Source organism: Lissotriton vulgaris, chromosome 7 (assembly GCF_964263255.1).
Source record: "Lissotriton vulgaris chromosome 7, aLisVul1.2, whole genome shotgun sequence".
In the NCBI taxonomy this organism is placed as follows: Eukaryota; Metazoa; Chordata; class Amphibia; order Caudata; family Salamandridae; genus Lissotriton; species Lissotriton vulgaris.
This window is the reverse complement of record NC_141695.1, coordinates 1,739,765,909-1,739,789,889: the sequence shown is the minus strand read 5'-3', so window position 1 is coordinate 1,739,789,889 and position 23,981 is coordinate 1,739,765,909. Positions and strand designations below refer to the sequence as shown.

The following is a 23,981-nucleotide window of genomic DNA, read 5'->3' as shown; positions in this document are numbered from 1 at the left end:
TAGTGTCAGCTGCGTCTAGAGCGCACTTGATGGAAGCAGTAGTGATAAGCTTTCCTTCCTGGATGAGTAGTTCTGCACCCTCCTTGTACTGATCTGGTAGGTGTTGCAACAGTGTCTCAAGGGTATCGTAATGGGACCTGTCGTATCTTGCTAAGAGTGCCTGAATGTTGGCAATGCACCAGATGTTAGCTGCCTGCGCTGCCATCCTTTTTCCTGAAGTTTCAAGTACTTTCGACTCTTTGTCAGGAGGAGGAGCATCACCTGTAGTCTGGGAGTTTGCCCTTTTCCGTGCATTAGAAACAACCAATGAGTCTAATGGCAACTGTCCTTTTATATAAGTAGGGTCGACAGGTGCTGGTCTATATTTCTTTTCAATTTGTGGGTTTAATACCCTGGCGGGTTCTTTAAAAATGTCACCAGCATGCTTAATGACGCCTTTTAGCATGGTTAGAGTCTTGACTGTGCGTTCTGAAGTGGAAAAGGTGTCAACCAGAAAGTCTTCCTCCACAGGGTCTGCATGGAGTTGTACGTCATGATTACTTGCAGCCCTTTCAATGAGGGCGTTAAAAGCCGTAGTGTCCTCAGTGGGAGAAGTTTTCACACTGTACACATGTGTGTCAGGGACAGACTGTGGGTCTTTTGGGTCAGTTGGGTCAACCCATGGTTGGCCTTGATCATCAGGATCAGTATCCACATAAGGGTCATCCTCATTCTCGTCATCCCCTGCATCCACATCTGAGTATGTGGGTGAGAAATCTTGGGGGTTTTGTCCATAGGCTTGGAGAGGTTCCACCAGAGCTGGCGATGTTGTTGAATCCCTCTTCTTTTTTACGGGATTCCTGTATGACTCCATGGGTTTTTCTGGTATTATCTTCCTTTTATATATGGACAGTCTACGAGTCACCGAGTCGATGAACTGCCTCGACTCCTCCAGGCTCTTCTGTAGCCTCCACTTCCATCGACACTTTTTTATTTGATTCAACACCCTTCTTTGGTTCGAACATTTTTGGACGCTCCGCCGGTGGCAAGCCGAATTTGATTGACGTCGATGCAGGTGGAACGTTTCCGACCATTTTTGGCGTTGGGGCCTTTTTCGGCCCGAGCGATGTGTCCTTATTTCTAATGTGTTGGAGTGACTCAGACACTTCTTTGGCTATGAATGGGCTCAGCTGCGTCAACTCGACACGGTCCTTGGAGCTAGTCTTTGTCTTGTCTGCAGGCTTGGATGGAGGATTGAACCCTTCCGATTGTTTGGGCCTTTTGTGAGTGTCGACGCCCTTCGGAGCCAGCCTTGTCGGCTCGACAGCCTTGACTTTGGTCTTCGGTGCCCCGATCTTCGGTTCGATGACCTTTTTGAGTTTTTCGGTATCGACGGCCTTCTTCTGTTTCTTCGGCTCCGAGGGGTTTGAGGCCTTGGAGCCGACCTGCGCCATCTGCTCTTTTGGTTTCGGTTTTGGCAGCGACGTTTTCGGTTTCGATTTCTTAGGATCGACCGATGGCGGTTTCGATACCGATGGCTTTGTGGGCACGTTCGAAGCCGGGCCTGTATGCGGGGCTGTTGAACGATTTTGTAGATCTTGGGTAAGGCCTTGTGGCGATCCCTCGACCTGAGCCTCATTGGGCGGTACATCGTCGGTCCCCGTATAGTGGGTTAGGCCTAGCTCTTCGCCTGAGCTATCTTCTACAGCCCCAAAGGCCTCTGCGTCGTCTCCTACCTCTTCGACGACGTCTTCTTCTTCCTCTAATACCTCTTCGTCTTCGGCGTCATACTCGGAGTCATGGTCCGAAGCCGGATCAGAGTGGTCTTCTTGAACCTCCAGATCGACAACCTCTTTGTCTTCGGTCCCGAAGATGTTTACCGGAACCGGCGCTGATCTTTTCGATTCCAATCGAGCTGCGCGTCGAATCCGAAGAGTTTTCTTCGACCTGAACCGGGCACAAGCCATACAGTTGGCTTCGTTGTGGTCCGGCTACAGGCACTTGTTGCACACCGGGTGGACATCGATGTGCGGGTATTTTGCATCACAAAGTGGACACCTTTTAAATGGGCTTCTTTCCATCGTGGATCGAAGATCGGGCTGAGTGTGGAAAAGAAAAACCTGTTAAGTTGTCGATGTCCCTTTGATGCAAAGCTATCGGTACCGAACGAAACAATACCGACGGTTCGAAAGCTTTTTGGCTTTGTAGAAAGTTTTCCTAACTTGAGGTAAGATAGTAACATCCGAACCCAATGGCGGAAAAAAACAATCTGGGGAAGGAGCTGATGCCCATGCGCACTGTAGTCCATGGGAGGAGCCACCTATCTCGTGATACTTCAAAGACTCTTCCAGGACAACAATGTGCAATCATCCGGACCCAACACTAGATGGCGATCTATGCACAGATATGAATTCAGCAGCACAGATATGAATTCAGCAGCCCACATGCCTCGAACCGGTGATGGATTAAACCCAGACCTGTTGACTGGGTGTGAGTGTTTGATTGGTTCAGATGCTCCGTCCTTCACCACCCCCTTTTGTACCTTTTAGAAACAGGCAGAGATGTAAAAAAAAATGTTTTGTTGCAATTTTTTAAGTGGTAGTCAGTTGTTCGAGATAGTGTCTCTATTACCTGGGTAAGGCATACTATGGGATGGGAAAGGGGGTTGCAACGATGTTCAGAGCGAACCTGACCCAATGAAAAAAATAACTAATCAGCCATTCCATCCTCGAAGACCCAATCGCTCTCAAGTCAAGTGGAAAATGAGAAACAATGCCTTCAGTGCCAATAGTAATTAGTGTTTACTTGGAGCAACTCGACTGTAGAAACTAATGTAGCACAAAAATGTTTGGCAACTGTTTTCACCTGGTTAGCCCATGCCAAACTCAAATGCAATGAGGGAAAATCAGAGATCCTTCTATACGGTCAATTTCCAAGCCAATTTACTGAATTAATTTGGCCCCCTGACTTTCCCCGTCCCCTCACTGAAGGTGGCCCAGCCAAGAACCTGGGTATATGGTTCAATGAAGATCTGAGGTTCGCAGAACAGATAAAGCGACTGACGGGTGCCTGCTTTGGGACCCTCAAATCTCTGAGCAGATTCTTCCCTCTCTTACCGCAGCCAGCAAAAGAAACGGTCGCTAGGGCCCTCATATTATCTCGCCTGGATTATGCTAACGCGCTATATCTGGGCTCTCCTTCCTTTCTGGTTAATAAACTTCAGCTTATCCAGAATGCTGCTGCAAGACTCCTGCTGGGCATCTCCAGACGAAACAGCATAAGACATCAACTGGCTACCCTTCACTGGCTTCCGGTGGCCCAAAGAGTCCAATTCAAAACCCTGGTACTTACCCATCGAGCCCTTCATGATACAGGTCCTGCCTATCTCAGGAAAAGAGTGTCTTTCCATGTTCCAAATCGCCATCTTAGGTCAGCTTTCCAACGAAGGTTGACAGTTCCCCGTTTCCAGCGAACCAGATTGGGCGGGCAATCTTTTTCGGTCAAAGCTGCCACCCTCTGGAATTCCCTCCCATTCACTCTCAGAGACACCAGAGACCTTGGCTGCTTCAAGAAGCTCCTTAAGACCCATCTTTTTAATATAGCCTACTAAAGCTGCTCTGTTTGGATGTTCAGCTCTCGACTTCTTTGTGGTTATGCTTCACGCCAGGATACTCTTGAGTAGTTGTGCGCGCAATAAATATACATATAACATAACATAACATAATTAGAATGTCTGTCGAGCACACATGGATTCACAATCCTTTGATTCTAGATGTCTTAGTTGATTGTTTGCTCCAGTGAAAACTCATTGATTGCAAAATCGCTGTGACACAATGGTTTAATAATATGGGCCCAATACACGAAGGGATTTAATTGTATTAGAATTAAGAGTGCAGAGTCTCCGCACTCGGGTGGAATCTGTGCATGGCGCATGAGTGAGCACCATGCTGCGATTCCGCCCCGATTGCGAAGACTTCCCCATGTAGACTAAAACATAAGTGTCTTCGTGAATCAGGCTCTATGGCTTCAGCTGCCTATGGGAAGACAGTATGAAACGGCCTACTGCCCCCCATTTCAGTTTTGTATTAAACTCCCAAATAGGTTGCCCTTGGCCCACCATCACCTTTCCCATACCACACAAATGCCCCATCAAATTATCACACACTATAAATTGATTGACATTAAGCAAACCCACAATCCTGGACTCCGAGAGTATACATGTTGATATTAGGTTCAAGAGTGTATCACAAAATGATTATTGGGTAACCTCCAAGATGTCAACTCATGGACCATGGATGTGAATCTATTGGCCAAAACGATCAAACCACTCCCCTATACTACTTTCACTCGAACGTTCGACCAACTACCAGTACCAAAGACAAGGATGCTTTCCTTCTGGTGCCCTTTTGGATCTGGTTTTCTGGGAGGAGCTCAGAACAGCCATATCAGAATATATTTCCAAATTAATGTGTTGTCAGTATCTAGGCTCAGTGCAGTCTGAGAAGCCTTCAAGGCAAATGACAGATGCATTTATACCTCGAAACATGTGGCCATTCTCAAATCTATACAATAATGACTGTCCACTCCCTAGAAGCAACCCTGAAATCAGACAAAAATTGTGAATTTTAAGCCAAGAGATTGAATGCTATATGAAGTGGATAGAGAAATGCAATTTATGGGCAAATACATGCAGCTCGCAGGTACGTAGAATAGAAGGAATCAGCTAATTCACTAGATGCTGTGACCCGTAAAACATGGGCTTTGGCAAGAATTAGAGATTTCACACACCCCGTGCACCACTTTCTATCTACTTTCACCATAACAGTTGTTTATATACCTCATATATATGGCGGTGGCTTGGTTCACAGAAACCCACAGGAAGCATCTGGCACACCCTGTCACCATAGAAGAGGTAAAGGACCCAATCGTACCAGGCCGAGTGGTAAGGGCCCTGGGAGTGATAAGCTCATACATGATTTTAATAAAGAATATGTCATGCTTATAGACCACACCTGCTTAACACGACAGGCTGAAAAATACAAAAAAGTGCTGGATGGAAAGTTAGAATGCTTGAAGCGCAGCCCATAGGTTGGGGACACACAGAGGCCGATTTCCTGCATCTGCTGTGGGAATGTCTTCCAGTGGCAACATTTTGAACTCAAGTCTTTAGAGACTTCATTGTTTTAACAGAGTTACAGGCTGAACCATACCCACTTGCGGAACTGCTGGGGTAGGTTCATGACTTTTTTTAAATGGTCTGTAAATATATGGCCATAGTTTTGCTTTTGGCTAAGAGATATATAGCCATTAGTCAGAACAGAAGTATCCCGCTTCACATTGCAAACTGAGCTTAATATTCTGCACTGAGAAAAATGTAGCTTTATGCCAACTCTGATATGCTTGCGCTTTCTGGCCAGCAGAGATTTACAATTGCACACATGGTCGCTCAGTCCAGCAGATACGGCCAATATGGCCAATACCACTTAAGCAGGCAACATAGACACACAAGTGGGTGGCGGGTGGATTATATTTGTCCCTAGGCAGTTGCATAGTAAAATATACCACCAGTTTGACTGTTTTAATCCATATATTGATGATGCTATCAAATAGGCTTTTTTGATTTTATTGGATTGAACAATGCCTTACTGGTCTATGTTAGCAAAGATTAATGGAATCCACCCTGTCTCCTTTGTAATCATTTTCCTTCTGCTTTTAGTAACAATCTAAATAAAGAAAAAATGATTTGTCCTGAAAGGCCCCAAGAAGCAACGTCTTTGTTAGAATCCTGTGTTGAAACACAAACTCATGCAAAGAGTGACACTGAATTTGGGAAGATTAAAACTAAGCTCCAATGTGGGTGTATGCTGGTCAAAGTGTGGGCTGATTACACCTACAATTCCAGTTCAACGTATTCTATTTATTTCTGCAGATGGGCAGTGTAAGTAAGTAAATAAGCAATTTATTGTATTTGATTAATTAAAACCATTACAAAAATACACTATAAAATTCACACTTTTTAACAAAAGAGGAAAGTGAAAAAGAGGGAGTATATTGAGAAGGAAAAGGAGGTATTTTAACATTCTTTTTAGCGTCGGCAGCGCTGGAGCATGTCCCGAAGAATTTCTAGAGGCTGGGCTTAAAGTTTTCGATTGTGTGAGTTAAAACTCATTTATGCAGTTGAAAGGTGTGCTGCACTTCCCTGCTTAGCTTTTACTAGTGTCAGAAATTTTACTAGTTTCCAGTTTAGCTGCAGGTCCTTGGAGTTAAAGCATGTGATCACAGCCCGTCTTCGGGTTCGAATCCCTCAAACATTAAAATGAGGTTTGAGTCAACGTACCCTTTCCTCCTTTAAATTGGGGCAGAAGCAGATTCAATCAATTAATCAATCAATCAGAACAATTTGTAAAGCACGCTACTCATCCAGAAGGGTCTCAAGGCGCTGGGGGGGGGGGGTCCTTTACTGCTCGAAAAGCCAGGATTTGATTTGCTTCCTGAAGGAGAGGTGGTCCTGGGTCAGCCGCAGGTGGATGGGGAGGGAGTTCCATGTCTTGGCCGCCAGGTAGGAGAAGGATCTTCCTCCGTCCGTGGCTCTGCGAATGCGTGGTACGGTGGCGAGGATGAGGCTGGTCGATCGCAGCTGGCGGGTGGGCGTGTAGAAAGTGAGGCGGTTGTTGAGGTACTTGGGGCCCAGGTCGTGGAGAGCTTTGTGTGCGTGGGTGAGGAGTCTGAACGTGATCCTCTTGCTGACGGGGAGCCAGTGCAGGTCTCTCAGGTGGGCGGAGATGTGGTTGTGGCGGGATGCGAGTCGTGCTGAGGCGTTCTGTATTCGTTGAAGTCTTTTCTGTAGTTTGGCAGTGGTTTCCGCGTAGAGGGTGTTCCCTTAGTCCATTTGGCTGGTGACGAGTGCCTGGGTGACCGTCTTCCTGGTTTCGGTGGGGATCCAACGGAAGATCTTTCGGAGCATGCGCAGGGTGTTGAAACAGGATGACGAGACAGCGTTGACTTGTCTGGTCATTGAGAGGGCGGAGCCCAGGATGAAGCCCAGGTTTCGTGCATGGTCCGTTGGCTTGGGGGGGGGGGGGTGCCCAGGGCAGGGGGCCACCAGGAGTCGTCCCAGGTGGAGGGGGATGATCCCAGGATGAGGACTTCCGTTGTGTCGGAGTTCAGCGCTTCAGGCGGCTGTTCTTCATCCATTCGGCGACTTCCTTCATTCCCTCGTGTAGACTGGCTCTGGCGTTGGCCGGGTCGTTGGTGAGGGAGAGGATCAGCTGGGTGTCATCGGCGTATGAGATGATGTTAAGGTTGTGTTGGCGTGCGATGGCTGCGAGGGGGCTCATGTAGACGATGAAGAGGGTGGGGCTGAGCGAGGATCCTTGAGGTACGCCGCAGATGACTTCGGTGGTGTGCCTGTCCTCAATACCGTTACCACATAGTCGGCATGTGTCGGCAAGTTGTCCCCTCTGCCATGGTGGGAGGTGTGTAGTAGCTGGCAGCATTCCTAGCCTGTATTTTAAAAATTGTTCTTTTGTCTTCCTGGAGTACCCCATATTGAAATATGCCTGTATGCCAAGTGATTTGTAGCCATTCATTGTCATCCAGTCATGACTTCTTCGGGCAAAGGCAGCTTTTGTCTACCACATGGGAGAGTTTCTTTATTGCCTTTTTGATTCCTTGCTTGAAGACTGAGTGGGTGATTTGAGTTTCCCATGGGTCAGATAACCCAGCAGTGGCCAGGGAGTCCTCCAAGTATTGTCTGGCCGGCGAATTGGATATATTACAAAGTTCTTGTCAAAGCTGGTGGTTCAATGTATTTAGGGGAGATTTCCTAATTTTGTGCCAGAACGTAATGTAGGAGCCTTGCCAGGAGTTGTTTAGTTAGGCTGAACTTTAACCGGATCTCCGAAGGGGAGGTGTAAGTTGGATTGTTAACCATGACTCTGTAGGCCCTGCCCTGGCCATTGTGGTGTCCAAAATCCTTGAGGTCCAGCTCCTCGGGGCTTCGCTGCCATAAGCAATGGTGGGTAGAATTTTAGCTTGTGCTACCCGGAGGAGTGGGGAAAGGATAGGGCCTGTAAGTTTTGTTTTTACCTGCTTTAATGTTGCTTCTATTTTCATCCCCTTGCTTCTGATTGTCTCGAGTTGATTGGCAAATTGACCACCCTTATCGATCACCCCTAAATATTTGTAGTTGAAGGTGTTCATGATTGGGCAGTGAACCATGCGTAATTAATGAAATGTGATGCATTTTTCTACTGCACATCAAGATAGACGTGTTTTCTGCAATTTTTTCTCAAAATAAATCACAGCATGTTCAGTTTTGCCCATCAAAAAATTAATCTACTCTGGGTCTCTTAACACCAAATGAATTTGGCATTTTGTGAATGGCTAATGCTTCTTCAAATCGTTGCTTCTTTTCTTTAATTCTGATAGTTTGGCATAGGAAACCGTTTCTAACCTCTGATATCTCTCCTACCTCTAACAATTGTGTTTTGTCAGTATTAAGCATTTTAATTTCTTTTGGAACTCAATCTTGACTGGACTTCGAGTCTAACGAACTATCATAAGTCATTCAAATTCAACTGTCAGCCATTACATTTTACTTTCCAGAATCGACCGTGCTACTTGATGTGGAATGCTGGTGTGAAAACAAACAACCTAACAAATTCTGTTCTTTGGTCAAACCATGGAAAAATATACAAGGGGTCGTATATGGTTTATTTGCAGATAATTATGCCACAATAGTATAAATGTACCTAACATTTGGCAGATATTTTGCATGTTTAGTCCGCTCCATCCAAAAATGTTTTCATATGCTAAAAACGTTGGTGGTGTTTAATGATGAAGCAATAGTCGGTTAGGCTCAGTACAGGATTCTTATGTTTCATGCAGATATGTCAGTATGGGGCTGGGAGACTAGAGTTATGGCTTGGTCAAATTAGCAAAGTACTGCCATATCTGCTAGTCTAATATAAGGTTTAATGTAAAAGGGGTAGAGAATGGCCCATAGAAGGAAAAGAAGGACCACCTAGAAAACAGTTCATAATTATGATTCTCTACCGCCGTCAAGAGACTTTTTTCTGGATGAAAGTAAAATGAGTTAAGACGTCGCCCAGTAAAAAGAATTTGCTTTTTTTGTCTGATGGGTCAGGGAGCAAATATAATCAAGCTGGGGTAAACTAAGTAGGGCTCTCTTAAAATAACCCCATCCCGATATTTTTATATGTTTTGAAAACCAAGGGGTAAGAGCATCTCCGACTCATCCATTTGACAGATTGTGTGATGTGGAAGAAATGTGGTTATCGGCTGGGGTTGAAAAACTTCGCAAGCAACAACCACAATCCTAGTCAGGGTGAAGCAACAAGCACAATCATTCAGGGTGAACCACAAAAGTGGCTATATTAACCTCTTGTCAACCTTCTGGTAGCTTGGCACAAACACAGTCAGGCTTAACTTAGACACACTGTATACATTTTTTATGAAGAACACAAACAGAAAAAGTTCAAACACAATACAAGAAACATCTCAAACTAATTTAGAAAACTAGAGAAACTTAAATAAAACGAAACCAAAATGACAAATTTAATCAGTACAACCGAAGATATAGAAATTAAATTGTTTTAAGGTAAGTATAGCGCCTACAAACACAAAGCGCCACTCACCGTCATCAGGTTGTGCTAGACATGGGGAAATCACAAGGTAAGACAGACCGCGATGGACCTCGGGCTTGATATATGGACCAAGTTAGCCCCCCTAAAAAAGATCAGGATTTCTCCTTTCCTTGTAGAGGAGGGCACTATGATGCCAGCCAAGGGTCTGGCACCTGGGGAGGCACCTCTTGCTGCTCAGGGACTCAATATAGCAGATGCCAGCAGGGCTCAGGGAGGTCCAGGGGCAGCAGGTCCGCTGGGCTGTTGCAGGAAGAACAGGAGGTCAGACAACTGAATCAAGCAACAGGGCAGTCCTCAAACAGTAGGGCAATCCTTCCATTGTCATGTCCAGGACTGGAGAGTTGGTCTGACGTTCCCATATTTATAACTGGTGCTAGCCATTGAAATGGGGGAACTTCAAGGCAACCCCCATCTACTTCTGGAAAGTTCCGTCCTACCTTCCTCTGCCTAGGCTCACAGTAGTCTAGAGTGACCAGACATGGTTGCCAAATTCCTTTGAGTGTGCTAGAGAGAGTTCTTTGAAATCCAAGTGGGTCAGGGAACAGCTTTGCCCCACTGATCCTGGTAGGATGGCCCATCCTGGCAACCAATCCCCCTTTGACTCACCGCCCGAGAGGAATACAAATGCCAAGCTATTCACAGTCGTGTCACACAGGATACAGGCTGCAGGCATCAATAAACTGAGGTAAGAAAATGGCAACTTTCTAAAAGTGGCATTTTCAGAATTCTGACATAAAAATCACTTTCGTAATAAAGAGGATTTTAAATTCCAATTCTTTTGAGACCAAACATGAATTTTTTACCTGTAATAAGGTAATCCAATGTTATCCTGTAGGAGTGGTAGGCCTTACAGTAGTAAAAAACAAATGTAGGAGGTTTTTACCACTAGGACCCGTAAAACTTAAAAACACATGTTCAACTTTTAAATACAAGGAATCGTTACATGTGGACTGTTTGGGCCTAATTTAGGGTATGGCCTACTTTAAGAGTGACTTGTATGTATTAAAAAGGAAGGTTCAGGGCTGGCATAAGGGTTAGTTTGCCAAATTGAATGGGCAGTTTAAAACAGCACTGCAGGCTGCTATGGTACGCCGGGGATATCTTTTAAAGGGCTACTTTAGTAGGTGGCACAATAAGTGCTGTAGGCCCACTAGTAGCATTTAATTTACAGGTATATGTTGTGCCACTTTATTAGGGACTTTTAAGTAAATGTGCCAGCAAAGTTACCATGTTTAACAGAGAGAGCACCAGCACTTTAGCACTGGTTAGCAGTGAAGAAGGGCACTGAGTCCTGATGCCAACAAAGAGTAAATCCAGACAATAGGGGGAAGAAGACAAAAGGTTTGGGAGAAGCCCACACCAAGGATGTCAGGTCTAACAGGATGCTTCTCAGAATGCGAGGCTTTGTATTTCAGGCTAGGTTAACTGCGTAAAGGACGTATGCCACTGAAAAGGGGAACTAACTCTGCTGTAAGTTTCTTTTTCTTTATGTTGTCAGTTCTTTGACAGGAGTAGTTATCAAGGGGTAGGGAATAGACCGCAACTATGGAAGCATGATTAGCTATTGTACACAGATAAGAGGTGGGTGTCTGGATACAATCTATACCAAAACTTCTAACTTTGGAGTCATCTCTTATTTTAATGCGTTGCATCCAAGTTATCAGGTTACACATAGTTGGTTACATTAAAATACATCTGGTGTGTGTTGGGCATCTTCAGCACAGCCTTCCTAGCATCATACGAGGGGGAGGCTTTGTGAGACACTTGAAGACAGGCAAAGACACTTAGAAGAAAACAGCCACTATTTACAATTACCACAAGAGGAAGGGGTGTCTACAAGTGAGACCTTGTTAGTTTAGATACTGAGTAAAGATACTGACCGTTGACCAAATCCTCCTCCAAAACTCCCGGGAGACAGGCTCTACGAAATCTGGCTGCTCCATTTCTACAGCTGCCACAAACCGCATTGCAGGGAGACTGCCTATAAGAGAAGATATTAAAACACCTCATTACAGACCAAGTGAAACCGTAGAGTGGACCAAGATCCAGTATGGGCTGCAAACATTTCATCTTGCCCCCCTTCCCATGTGTTTTATCACATTCCTGCCTGATAAGCCTATAAGAGAAAGAAGCAGTCTCTGGGTGATGGCGACAGTGCTGTGTGTAAGTAAAGTCTTCGGACTTTCGCAGTTCGTTGGCCCCATACCGAGCACTCGCTGTTTTCCCTCTTTCTCTGGCTCACTTGATTTCGAAGTATTTAAGCTCGATACTACCGCTTGTGAATTGCACAACAGGAAAATATGGTACAATTAATTTATTTTGGGACAAGCATTACTGCCATACCAAGGCAGATGTGCCCCGTCTCTATAAAAGTAAAATGTACCCCTGGGTTGAATGCCTGATTCTATATTCAACAGTAATGACTGTTTAGCTTACTTGAAACCACAAGAAAGCTTTACCATCTACCACTACCACCGCATATATTTTCTCCGAGAGACATCCCTTGCAGAGAATAGGAAAATCCATAGGAATACTGTTTTGTCTCTCCTATGCAAACCTGTATATTGGTTGGTAAGAGCAAAGGGTTGTATGCTAAAAGTTTAGTAAATATGACTGATATGCTATACTTTAATTAGGTATACTGGTGGCCTGCTAACATAGTGGCAAGATACACCAGAATTATTTGTAGAATAGTTACATTTGCCTAAACAAATACAGGAACTGCATCTTGACCCACATTATCATCCGGAAATGGATAACATATTACAATCAGCAGACTTTTGTAGTGGATAGTAAAGTTAACACTTTGGAATATGTCGGTAGAAAAGTTTATTTTGACCACCAGCTCACAAGGATTACATTCCAGCTATTGGTTGGCTATAGGTACTGCACACTAAATGCAGGTGGGAGGATATAGTATAAGAAATGATTGCCAAATTGAAGACCTGTAAATATTCAAAATTAATTTTCTGTAGGTGCGAGGCAGAGAAGGTTTATTGCAACTTCACATTCTCAAGTGTTCTCCTGCTGATGTATCATGAGCAGCAAAGGCAGCTAAAGATTTAAAAAGTATACCTTGGAGTATGGAAGAAATAAGGTTCAGGCAGGCTCCACGTTTAGGTAAGGAATAAACCTCAAGCCGAAGCAATAAAATAACCAAGGGAAAGGGATTGCTACAAACCTACATGGATTTTCATAAAAGTGGATAACAGTTTATTTTCTGGTATACACTGCACAGTAAGAATCATATTAATAACAAAATATAATAAGGTTACACATGAAAAGAATTCAGGCTTGTGTAAATGAAAAAATGCAGGAAATAAGCATTGGCAGAGCACATCAGAACAGGCTGAATGGCAAAGTGAAAAGCTTTCATTTCTCAGGACTCACAATCACTAGTAATCAATAAAACACTGACTCTGTAGGACTGAAGTTATGCACAAAGCAACTCCAATGGGCTAAAGTTAAAATGGGGTTGCATGTCTTTTGTGAATGCAGTCCTGTGCGTCTGCACAGAGCTAGTTATTTCTATGATGCCAATAAGCAGCTCATCCTGGTGGTCAGCAAAATTGCCTCATGGCTCTACAATCTTAAATACAAAAGAATATAGAATTATAATGAGGATATATATATATATATATATATATATATATATATATATATATATATATATATGTATGATGTATCATCTGGATATTATATTACGCCCTATAATTTTGTGACACTTAATTCTAGTGATTAAGCTGATAGACCATGTAGCGATTTTCCTGATTACCAGACTTTTGCACTGCTCCTCAGATTTAATATTTAGCTTCCCAAATTACTGTTTCCAGAGTTCTAAATTGAAGAGAATCTTCTGTCACCATTTTCAGGGAGCTAAGAGGCCAAATGCTCCTTCTCAGAAGAAACAAAACGTAATGTGCCTATCAATAATACATCAGGACTACTGCGGGGCACAGGAGGGTGGCTGGCGGGGGGAGATGGAGGATGAGATAGTTCCTCTCACAGGTTTTTTTATGAGGTTATGCTGTACAGGAATGGTACGGACAACATTTGATAAAGGGGCTGGATTGCATGAAAATAAGAGGTGAGGGTCAGGGCCATTCAGAAAACATGGTTTCTGAGGCAGAAATATAAAAATTGGAAGCTGGAGAGATTGTGGAAAGGCAAAAAGATGATAACCCGGAAAAGCCAGGGGTAGCACCATTTATTTATTTGAAGCTTCTATATAGATTCTTGTTGATGGACAGGCATTGATGTGCTTTACACACTGTTGAATAGGCTTTGGCTAAGACCCTTCTTTGTCTGAATCGCATGTGGCAAGATAAAACTGGTGGGTTAAATCCAGTAGCCGTCTTTTTTTTAGGTCTCGCCTGGCGTTGCAGCGCGCATGTGCTGCTCGCTCTGTGAGGCTTATTGTAATCAATTTCATTTCAGAAGTGGAGTGTAGGCTCCGCCCCTTCTTTTTATTGGTGCGCGTCATTGTGCATGCTCTATTGTAAAGGAGGCTTATTAGTGCCTCCTTGTTACCGCCATGTCCCCTTTTGGCCCCGCCCACCGGGACTGGATCGTTTACTTGCGACTTCACACGCTCTCCTTTAAAAGTCTGTAAGCACTTTTATTTTCTTTGGCTGCGCTTGTTTCTTTAAGCGCGGTCCGTAAGAGCCTTCTTCACGCGGGAGTCAGCTTTGGGTCCCGGTTCAGGGTCGTGTTCAGACAGTGGGGGTTTTCGTAAGGAGTACCTGTAAAGTGTTCTCTGTTGTTGGGGATCAATGTGTCCTGCTCGCTACATATCTCCAATTAAGGGGTCCAGCTTATCCAGCTCTTGCCACACTTGTCCTGCCCCTCAGCCATATGGTGGGGATGAAGTCCTTTGATGCGGTCCACTTCGGCTGCGTTTGTCCCACCCAACCCCCTCAACCACACAGTGGGGATGAAGTCCTTCGATGTGGTCCCGCCTCGGCCGCGCTTGTCCATCCCAACTCGCTTAACCACACGGTGGGGAGGAAGTCCTTCGATTCTGGCCTGCAGTACCACCCAAAGACCGAGGTAAGAGCCTTCTTCCCGCTGGAGTCAGCGTGCCTTCTCCCGCTTTGGGTCCAGGTTCAGGGCTGTGTTCGGGCAGTGGGGGTTTTCATAAGGAGTACCTGTAAAGTGTTCCCTGTTGTTGGGGATCAATGTCTCCTGCTCTCTACATATCACCGATTAAGGGGTCCTGCTTATCCAGCTCTTTCAAGGGAGTGCTATGGGGTCTCAGGTACAAAATATTTATTTTTGTGACATCAACGTGTAAAAAACAACATTCAATTGTACGTCCCCCTACTGTCTGGCTTTGATTGAAGATTTGATCTGATGTGAGGCTCCACGTGCTGTAATGTGAAATATATTTGTTATTTTGAATTTGAAGTGAAATACAAAACGTGGTACCTCCCATTCTGTGTTGAGTAACTTACTGGCAGTACTACCTCTTCATTTGAGGGCAGGAGCCATCTTTCTGGATTGCTCCCTGAGAGAGGGACATTTTAGCCTCTTGTTCAGCTATAGCCTACCTCCTCTGAGGGCACGTAGCAGTCGGTGGCAAGCAAAACCACCACTACCTCCCGTAGGTCGCACTCTAGTTCAGACGAAGCTACTTAAGTCACTGAGTCTAGAACAAACGACAGCGGCCCGGGGCATGAGTGGTAGCACAGAAGCGCTAGCTATTGTGGGGACTGGATGAGTGATTGATTAGCCATGCCTGCTCAAGCTGGTGGTGAGACAATTAGAGCATGAATGTTCTGAGTTTGCCTGACCTACATCGGATGTGGGTGATGTAAACGCTTGTTATCGCACTACAAAAGCGGAAACTGTTGCACCCATAAAATCTGCTGTTTTTATATAAAGCACTTGTAGGAGAGTAGGATCTGCTTACTATGGTTACCCCCACTTTCTGCTGGTGTTTCACTGTTTTTCGACTTTAGTCTGGCTGGGGCCTTGCTATGCAGGACCCCAGCCTAAATGCTTCCTCTCAAAATTGATTGCATGTACATTAGGTACACTCCAGATTGGTTACTGGGTTACCCTTGTGAGTCCCTAGTATATGGTACACCAGGTACTTAGGGCATAGGTACCCCAGAGGGATACCAGGGGCTGAAGCATGTATAATGCCACCCCAGGGAAGCCTTCCAAAATTGCACCACAGGACTGCTATTGCAGCCTGGGTATGGTGGTGCATGCACCCCTTACTAAGATATAGGTTACCTATATCTACCTTTAAATCACTGACACACATAAGCCTATCAGTCACTCCTATGGCAAGCCTTATCAATCCGGAAGGAGTGCTTGGTTTTGTGTAAGAGGGTGCCCATGCACCCTCTGCAGCTTTTGGAGCCTATTCTCTGAGGCTGTTCTATGATGCAGCCAGACCATATACTCTTAAGTGGATTATAACCTCGAGGTAAATGCTAACTTTGGAATGGCTGCATGGAAACATGTCGTGTTTGGTGTCAAACACTTTAGAATCCTACTACCCCGCCAGTCCAGGAAGCGGGCGTAGAATTCCACCCTTCTAGAGGGAGAGACGTGTACACACTGGTATGCCCGGTAATAGTTTAAACGAGCCCCAGCATCACAAAATGAATGCTGCAGCCACAGACACGAGTCTGACCTCCTGCTGCTGACCGAATCTCCAGCAGGGGAGGCCTGGACAAAAGGTTTCCTGTCACAGGGAGGTGTAACCACCTCCCAGACAGGCTTTAGTGTATTAAGACTGGGTGGGTGCACTCATAGTGATTTGAAGTCTGCACTGGGAGACATTTGGTGTCCCTGTGCATAGCCTAGTTAAAACCGGCTACCAGCCCGTGCTCTGGCGCAAAACTGGACAAAGGAAATGGGTGTAGCCACCCCTCTTTCCAGACCCTCCCATAGGTGGGTCCCCAGAGTATTTCCAACTCCTTTTCGTAGTATAAGTAAGGGAACCCTGGCAACAGGACTTCAGATTACACCCGGACGAAACTCTGAAACTGAATCTTGGAACTTCGACGCTCTACTAACGACTAGAGGACAGAAGAATCTCCCTTGGGGTCAAGGAGTGACTCCCCTGTTCAAACCGGCACCAACAAAGCATTTGCCGATCTGCATCTCCGAAGCTCCCGCCAGACTCCGAAGTAATTGCAGCCCAGGAAGAGGATTTCCAGACTTCTCGAAGGCTGACCCGAGTCCCTAGCAAAGCTGAGACCCACAGCCCTCACGACGTGGAACCGGAACCCCTGGACACTGTGCTCATTTGCTAGTGCATCGACTTCCCGAGCTTTCCCGATTTGTGCATTGGGTTATTTGTAGCCCAAGCCCTGAGCACCATCTGCACTGAAGATTGTTGGCTTACACTCCACGAGTGTTTCGTAAGCCCGCTTCTTGCATTTCTGCTCAAGGCTCCTTCGCGATCCCTGGTCCGTTGACTGGTGGGTCCCCAGGAAGGTAACTACTTTTCCTTGGGCTTCCCTGATTGCTCTAGACGTGCCCTGACTCCCTACCAAGTGGCGAGTCCCTTAGACCTTGCTGATCTGCACCGAAGCCAATCTCTGCTTTCTGCGTGGGTTGTTGTTGCCAAGGCTTTTTGGGTCCTATCCAGAAACAGACACCGCCGCACACGACATCCTTCGTGGGCCAGCTCGATTCCAGAACCTGGTCATCGTCGACGCCTCCTGGTCCTCGTAACTGAAGAGTCAAGCTTCACCTTCTTCACCTGTAAGCACCCAACATCGTTGGACATCCGCCTATCGTCTTCCTGGTCACTGGCAAGTGACCCAGATTCTGTCCCCTCTGCTTTCAGGTTCTTCTGATCTTCGATCCAGGCTTGGATCACACCGGACACTTTCCACTTGGACTCCAGCAGCACTTTGCAGCAGATCGCCATTGAAAAAGACGACGAAACCCGACACGAAAAGACACCTATGCACCGGGCTTCCCTGGGTGAGGTAACTCAAGTACTCCGGTGCTCCCATGGGTGTTGACTCTAGAACCTCCTAGTTCTGAAGGGGTTTGCTTCAAGTTCTCTTCTAAGTGTCCTTTATCTTTAAAACTTTAAAACTCCAACCGCGACTTTCCCCATAGAAGTTAATGGTGACTCGCAGCTGTGTTTAGACACTGCACGCGCCCCCCTTGGGTCACTACCGTGGGTGGTTCCTGGTGGCCCCAGCGGTTCTAAAGACTCTAGGCCTTGTATCTATGCAAGTCGTAGTTCTTATACTACTTTCTTAATATATGGTTTGGTATGCCCCTAGGGCTCAACGTATATTGTGGTAATTTACTGTGTGTTAGTAGATAAATGCCACCACTGCGCACTCTGTTGCTGTTCCACAACTACAGAATCTGTTGGGGGCGGAGCTAGCCGGCGTCGATGGCGGACACGTGAGCCTTCGGCTCCTCGCATAGCCCCGGAATAATCCTGATAATCTATCCTTAATCGTGCCCTATATGCCATAGCGGGCTCTCGAACACCCGTTGGCACCCCCAGATTCATTTGGGGACCTTTTGGGACGTTTGCTGGCGAGACTCTCCGAGTTCTCTGGAGTGCGGCCCCTCGCGGCACGGCCGAGGAGGACTGGGCCTGAAGCCGCGCCCTATCCTGGAGAGGTGGCCGGGTAGCGTCGCCGGACGTGCAGCCTCAGCGCTGGGAGTGGTCGGGCTGAGCTCCGACCGGACTACCGTTTGGATATATCCCTGGCTGGGACGTCCTCTCCCCCTTCGTCTGCGATTGCCCCACGACTGAACGGCTTGGAGGGCCAACGGCAGAGAGGACACTGAACTCCCGTACCACGAGGTGGAGCGATCGTCACGGCGGTACGACTGTCGGTCTGGATCCCCACTGCGGTGAACTGCTATCCCGGCGCCCGCCGGCCACGGTGGTGAGAAGTTGACCGGTGCTGGCGTTGTGGACCTGACTGCACCCTGGGCCTTACGGGTGCGGGTCTTGCCGAAGTGATAGGAAGTGATTCGTCCGCCATAACGGGCGCCATCTTGGCTGCATCGGACCCCCGGACCGGGCTTGATAACTGGTGGCAGTAAATCGCTTGCTTAAGAGACCCCTGTATTGCACTCGCGGCCTGCCGCTGGCGAGACGCCCCCTTGTTTTGGGCTCCTCCGCAACAGGGACAACGATGGGGAAGAACGACGCTGCCCAGGGGAAGTTATCCTTTGAACGGCGCCGACCGAAAGGGCCAGAAGCGGCGGCACCGGAGTCATCTCCGAAGGGAGCCACAGCGACAGCCCCAGCATCCACGGAGCTCCGAGACATGTTGGCCGCAATGGAAAAGGGCATCCAAGACAGCATTGCGTCTGTTGGCACTAAGATAGACGCTTTGTCTTACCGAATGGAACGCATGGCGGAGCGCGTGGACAAACACGCGGAGCGCCTAGACCTGGCGGAACGTCGACTCACCGAAGCTGAAGAAGCCCAGACAGAGTGGGGCAAAGACAGAAAGCAGTTTGATAGACTTTTACAAGTTATCCGTGATAAAACAGAGGACTTGAAGGCGCGCTCACGCAGGTCCAACATCCGTATCACAGGCGTGGCGGAAACTACGCAGACGGGGAAGATGGAACTCTTCGTAGAGAAACTGCTGAAGCTGCTACTCGGAGAGGAGGTTTTTTCCCCCATGTTCATAGTGGAACGGGCGCATCGCACGTTGGGCCCACAACCGCAGCCTGGCGCGCCTCCTCGCCCCATTATCGCGAAGCTCCTTAATTACCGCGACAGAGACACGGCTTTGCGCTTGGCGAGGGAGAAGGGCAAGCTACAACATGAGGGTATGGACATCTCCCTCTACCCGGACTTTACGGCCAGAGTGCAGGAAGAGAGGCGGCAGTTCGCGCCATATAAAAAACAACTCCGTACTCTGGGCCTGGACTACGCGATGCTATACCCTGCCAAGCTTCGCATCAACACAGGAGGGCGGTCGTATTTCTTTACGGACCCTAAAGAACTTCAGAAATCCCTAAAGGCCTGGACGCGGGAGCGGAAGGAGGCTAGGCATGGCCAGGAGGATGATGCCGGCTCGACATCGAATCTGGAAGAACAGGACTAGAGGGTCTTGCAGTGAGGTTTGGAAATCTTCAACGAGTGGGGGGCACTTTCACCTGGTACCGCTGAGACATCATGAGAGAAGAGAAGTGTATGGTCTACATGAGTGCTGCCGGTACTGATTGGCGAGGCGGTGGATAAGCTGCTTGGACATATGCCTCACATACTACTGGTGAGGAGGTCGTTGTCGCTGAGGGGAGGAGGACCGGATCGCTGTTGCACCGTTGAGGGGGCTGGTAGGGGTGTGGGAGGGCTGTTATACTTGCTACTCGAAGGGCATTGACCTACAAGTGGGGCGAGAAGGAGGCGCTGATCAGACCGTTTCATTGGGACAGTTTGCGGTGTAGTACTATTTTGGCGCGCTCTGCCCCGGTGCCTTTGGTTGTGCGACTCTCCAAGGGGTTGGTATTGAACTGGCAAATACTCTACTACCTGAGGGTTGATGGGGGGGATCTCTGGGACCTGTCTGACCTGGTTGGGGGTGGTCGGCTGTGGGTGGGCGGGAGTTCGAGGGGTGGGGTCGAGGGACTGGACAGTTGGGGGGGGTTGTTGCCTTGGGTTGTTTGGGGGGTTTGATCGTACTGAGTGTGGACTGTTATGTGGTACTGTACCTGTTTGGAAACGCCGGCTGGCGATTATGAGATCAAATGTACTGCTGTGTCCTGTCTTGCTCATCCTTGCTGCTTATACACACATGAGCCCTTGCAATGTCTAGTGCTGCACCAAATCTACCTACAAATGCCCCGAATAAGCTGAAATTGATGACCTGGAATGTGCGGGGTTTGAACGACTTTCGTAAACTGAGGAAGGTCCTTAGCTATCTCCATAGACATCATGTTGATCTGGCCTTGCTGCAAGAAACGCACTTGCCATGCACCAGCAGGATGTTACAATCTAGGGGCCTGGCGGGGAACATAGTTGCTGCAGGTTTCACGACACACGCCCGAGGGGTGTTAATCTGGGCCAATCCCTCATCACATCTGAAGTTGATCCCGGTGCTCGCAGACTCGGAGGGCAGATACGTCCTGGCTAGGTGTGTGGGTAAGGGTCTTGATCTACTTGTAGTAAACGTTTATGGCCCCAATTATGATCACCCTGAATTCTATGCGACTCTGTCTGCCCTTAGCAGGTCACATGCTCAGCCTTGGATGTTGTGGGGGGGGGATTTTAACTTCGTATTCGACCCATCCATGGACCGTTCCGCGGGCCCCGTTCGGCGCCCGGTGGCTTCGGCCTCACATATGAAGGCTGAGATGACTAAATTAGACCTGGTGGATGTTTGGAGGGACAGGCACCCCACGAAGGGCGGCTTCACGCACTATTCGGCCTACCACAATGTGCATACTAGGATAGATTACTGGTTGGCATCCCCCCCGGTCCTTGGTAGTATTAGCACATGCGAGGTTCTCCCGCGCACACTCTCGGACCACTCCCCCATTCTCCTACACCTTTCAACCGCCAGGAAGGGGATTCCGGCCTTCACTTGGAGGTTCCCCCCTTTTGCGCTGCTGGATGACGCCTTCCGGGGGGAGCTTGCGGACGATATAGAACAATACTTTGCAACTAACATAGGCTCAGTCGACGATTTCTTTACACTTTGGGAGGCTTTTAAGGTGTACATTAGGGGAGTAGCTATGTCAAAGCACTCCAGTGTGATACGCTCCATCAGGCGGGACCTCACAGCGCTGGAGACTAGAATAGCAGGGCTGGAGGCTAGGCAACTGTCGGCACGTGGCAATGCAGATGGCCCGGCGCTCACCCAACTCCTGTCCGAGTTTCAGGCTCTGGCGGACAGAGAGATTCTTTATATGGGCAAGTACGCCACTGCCAGAGTGTATGGTGAGGGGGATAGGCCAGGTGCATTGCTAGCGCGCATGGTTCGAAGCTCTCGACGGCCTCTGGTTGTTGAGGAGCTGAGGACTCCGGAGGGTGACACGGTCTCAGACGAGGAACAGATACTAGGGACCTTTAGAAGATATTACGCAGAGCTATATCAGTCCAAGACTCGGGGGGGAAAGGGGGAAATGGAAGAATATTTAGACCACATTGCAATGCCGTTCCTCAAGAGCTCGGATAGGGAATTCTTGATGGCCCCCTTTCACCAGGACGAAATATTGGAGGCTCTCGCGAGCATGAGATCGGGTAGCGCGCCGGGTTCGGATGGACTCACGGTCGGCTTTTATAAAGCCTTCAAAGACTTACTACTCCCGCACTTGGTTGTCCTCTTCGACGCTATCTGTGAGGATGGCGAAATGCCGCCCACCATGCGTGAAGCGCTGCTCATCACAATACCTAAGCCAGGGAAACCACCGGACCTTTGCGGCTCGTACAGGCCGCTCAGCCTGCTGAACGTAGATGCGAAGATTTATGCCAAGGTCCTGGCCAATCGGTTGGCTTTACTGGTCCCAGAGCTTGTCGCCCCGGAGCAGTCCGGGTTTGTCCCGTGCAGAAATTTAACTTACAACATACGCACGGTACTGGGCACAATGCAACATGTCAAGCAGGAGAACAGCGCGCTGGCAATCTTCCTTGATATGGAAAAGGCGTTCGACTCGGTTGAGTGGCCTTTCATGGTGAGGGTACTGCGAAAGTTGGGCCTAGGCGAACCATTCCTGCAGAGGATTGGGGCACTGTACCATCGGCCCTCTGCCAGACTACGGCTGGGCGACAGAGTGTCGGAACCGATCTACGTTGGTAGGGGCACTCGGCAAGGCTGCCCCCTGTCGCCGTTGCTCTATGCTTTGGTTGCGGAGCCCCTTGCATGCGCCATACGGGAATACCACAGCCTGGAGGGTATAAGTTTCCCCACCTACAAAATAGGGATTTCGACTTATGCAGATACGTTATTGTATGTCAGGAACCCGGAAGCTAATCTGGCCGCGGTTCTTCGTGAAGTGGTCTGCTTCGGCTCGCTATCGGGCTTGAGGGTGAACTGGGATAAGTCCATTGCTTTTCCTCTCACCCCGGTGACACAACCGTTCGCTATGGAGTACCCGCTGCAGTGGTCCTCTGACTCAGTCCGCTATTTGGGCATCCGCCTGCATACGGATCCCGAGATCCTAATTCGGGACAATTACGGAGTGGCATACAATAAACTGGTCGATGATGTCGACGCCTAGATCAGACTTCCGCTCTCCCTACTGGGCAGGATCGCTATAATGAAAATGATAGTGCTTCCCCGATTCCTGTTCCTTTTTCTCAACTTACCTGTGGTTTTGTCGAAAGCATTCTTTAAACAACTTACCCGAGTCATGATCCGGCTGGCCTGGGGTGACAAGCAACCTAGAGTCCGATGAACGATCCTGACTCTCCCCTGTGAGATGGGGGGCTTGGGAGCTCCGGATCTAGAACGCTACTACCGAGTTGCGCAGGCATCGCACCTGCACTTGTGGATTCACGGTGACGCACGGACCCCGCACCTCATTTTGGAGCGGTTGTTTGCGGACCCGCTCCCTTTGCTGGCCACTATCTGCCTGCCCATGGATCGTTCGATTGGCCAGATGGACTCTCTTAAAGCGACCAATCATGCCTGGAACTCCCTGATGAGTTCCCGCGGCTGCGCCCTTCTGTACTCCCCATTGATGCCTGTAGAATGGGCCCTCTGGCTGGACCCGTTGGGTGAGAAAGGAGTAGTCAAAGCCCTGCAGGCCCTCGGCATAGTAAGGATGGAGGACTTGTTCTCTGATGGCACACTGAAAACCTGGGACCAACTCGCTACCACGGAGTCGGGCCCTACCTTGCTACAGAAATTCCAATATCATAGACTTCGCTCTGCGTTCCGGGAAATACTGGGCCCTGACATGGAGGAACCCGAGGAGATCCCGGAACGGACCTATGTAATTAAATCCACTTCATCCGCAAAGCTAATTTCACAGGTCAACAAGTTGGGAGTAGTGCATCAGCGCTTACAACCTTCTAAGGCTAGAGCGGCCTGGCAAGTCGATTTGCAATCCCCCATAGACGACTTTATGTGGCGATACTGCTGCTCCAGCACGCGCAAGATTTCCCTGAATGGAAGGCACAGATTGGTGCATTTCAAATACCTACAGCGGGTGTACTATACCCCCGAGCGACTGCACCGCTATGGCCTTCGCCCCACGGCGGAGTGCGAGCGTTGCCGAACATTGGTGGCGGACTTCTTCCATTTGGCGTGGCTTTGTCCTGGGGTACTAGCATTCTGGGGGAGGTATTTGCCGAACTTGACCAGATTCTGGGGGAGACGTTGCCCCGCACTCCGGCGCTTGCGCTCCTTGGTTACTCTAAGCCATTGGCCC

At 48.1% G+C, this 23,981-nt stretch overlaps 1 protein-coding gene across 1 annotated transcript in view; it reads right to left on the bottom strand.

Annotated features, from left to right (window-relative positions):
* LOC147706534 (glutathione S-transferase kappa 1-like) overlaps nucleotides 1-23,981 on the bottom strand; it is a 132,193-nt gene that overhangs the window by 49,274 nt on the left and 58,938 nt on the right. The window contains exon 4 of the mRNA XM_086929092.1: nucleotides 11,528-11,628. Coding sequence (XP_086785218.1) covers nucleotides 11,528-11,628 — 101 coding nt within the window. The remainder of the gene's footprint in view (nucleotides 1-11,527; nucleotides 11,629-23,981) is intronic.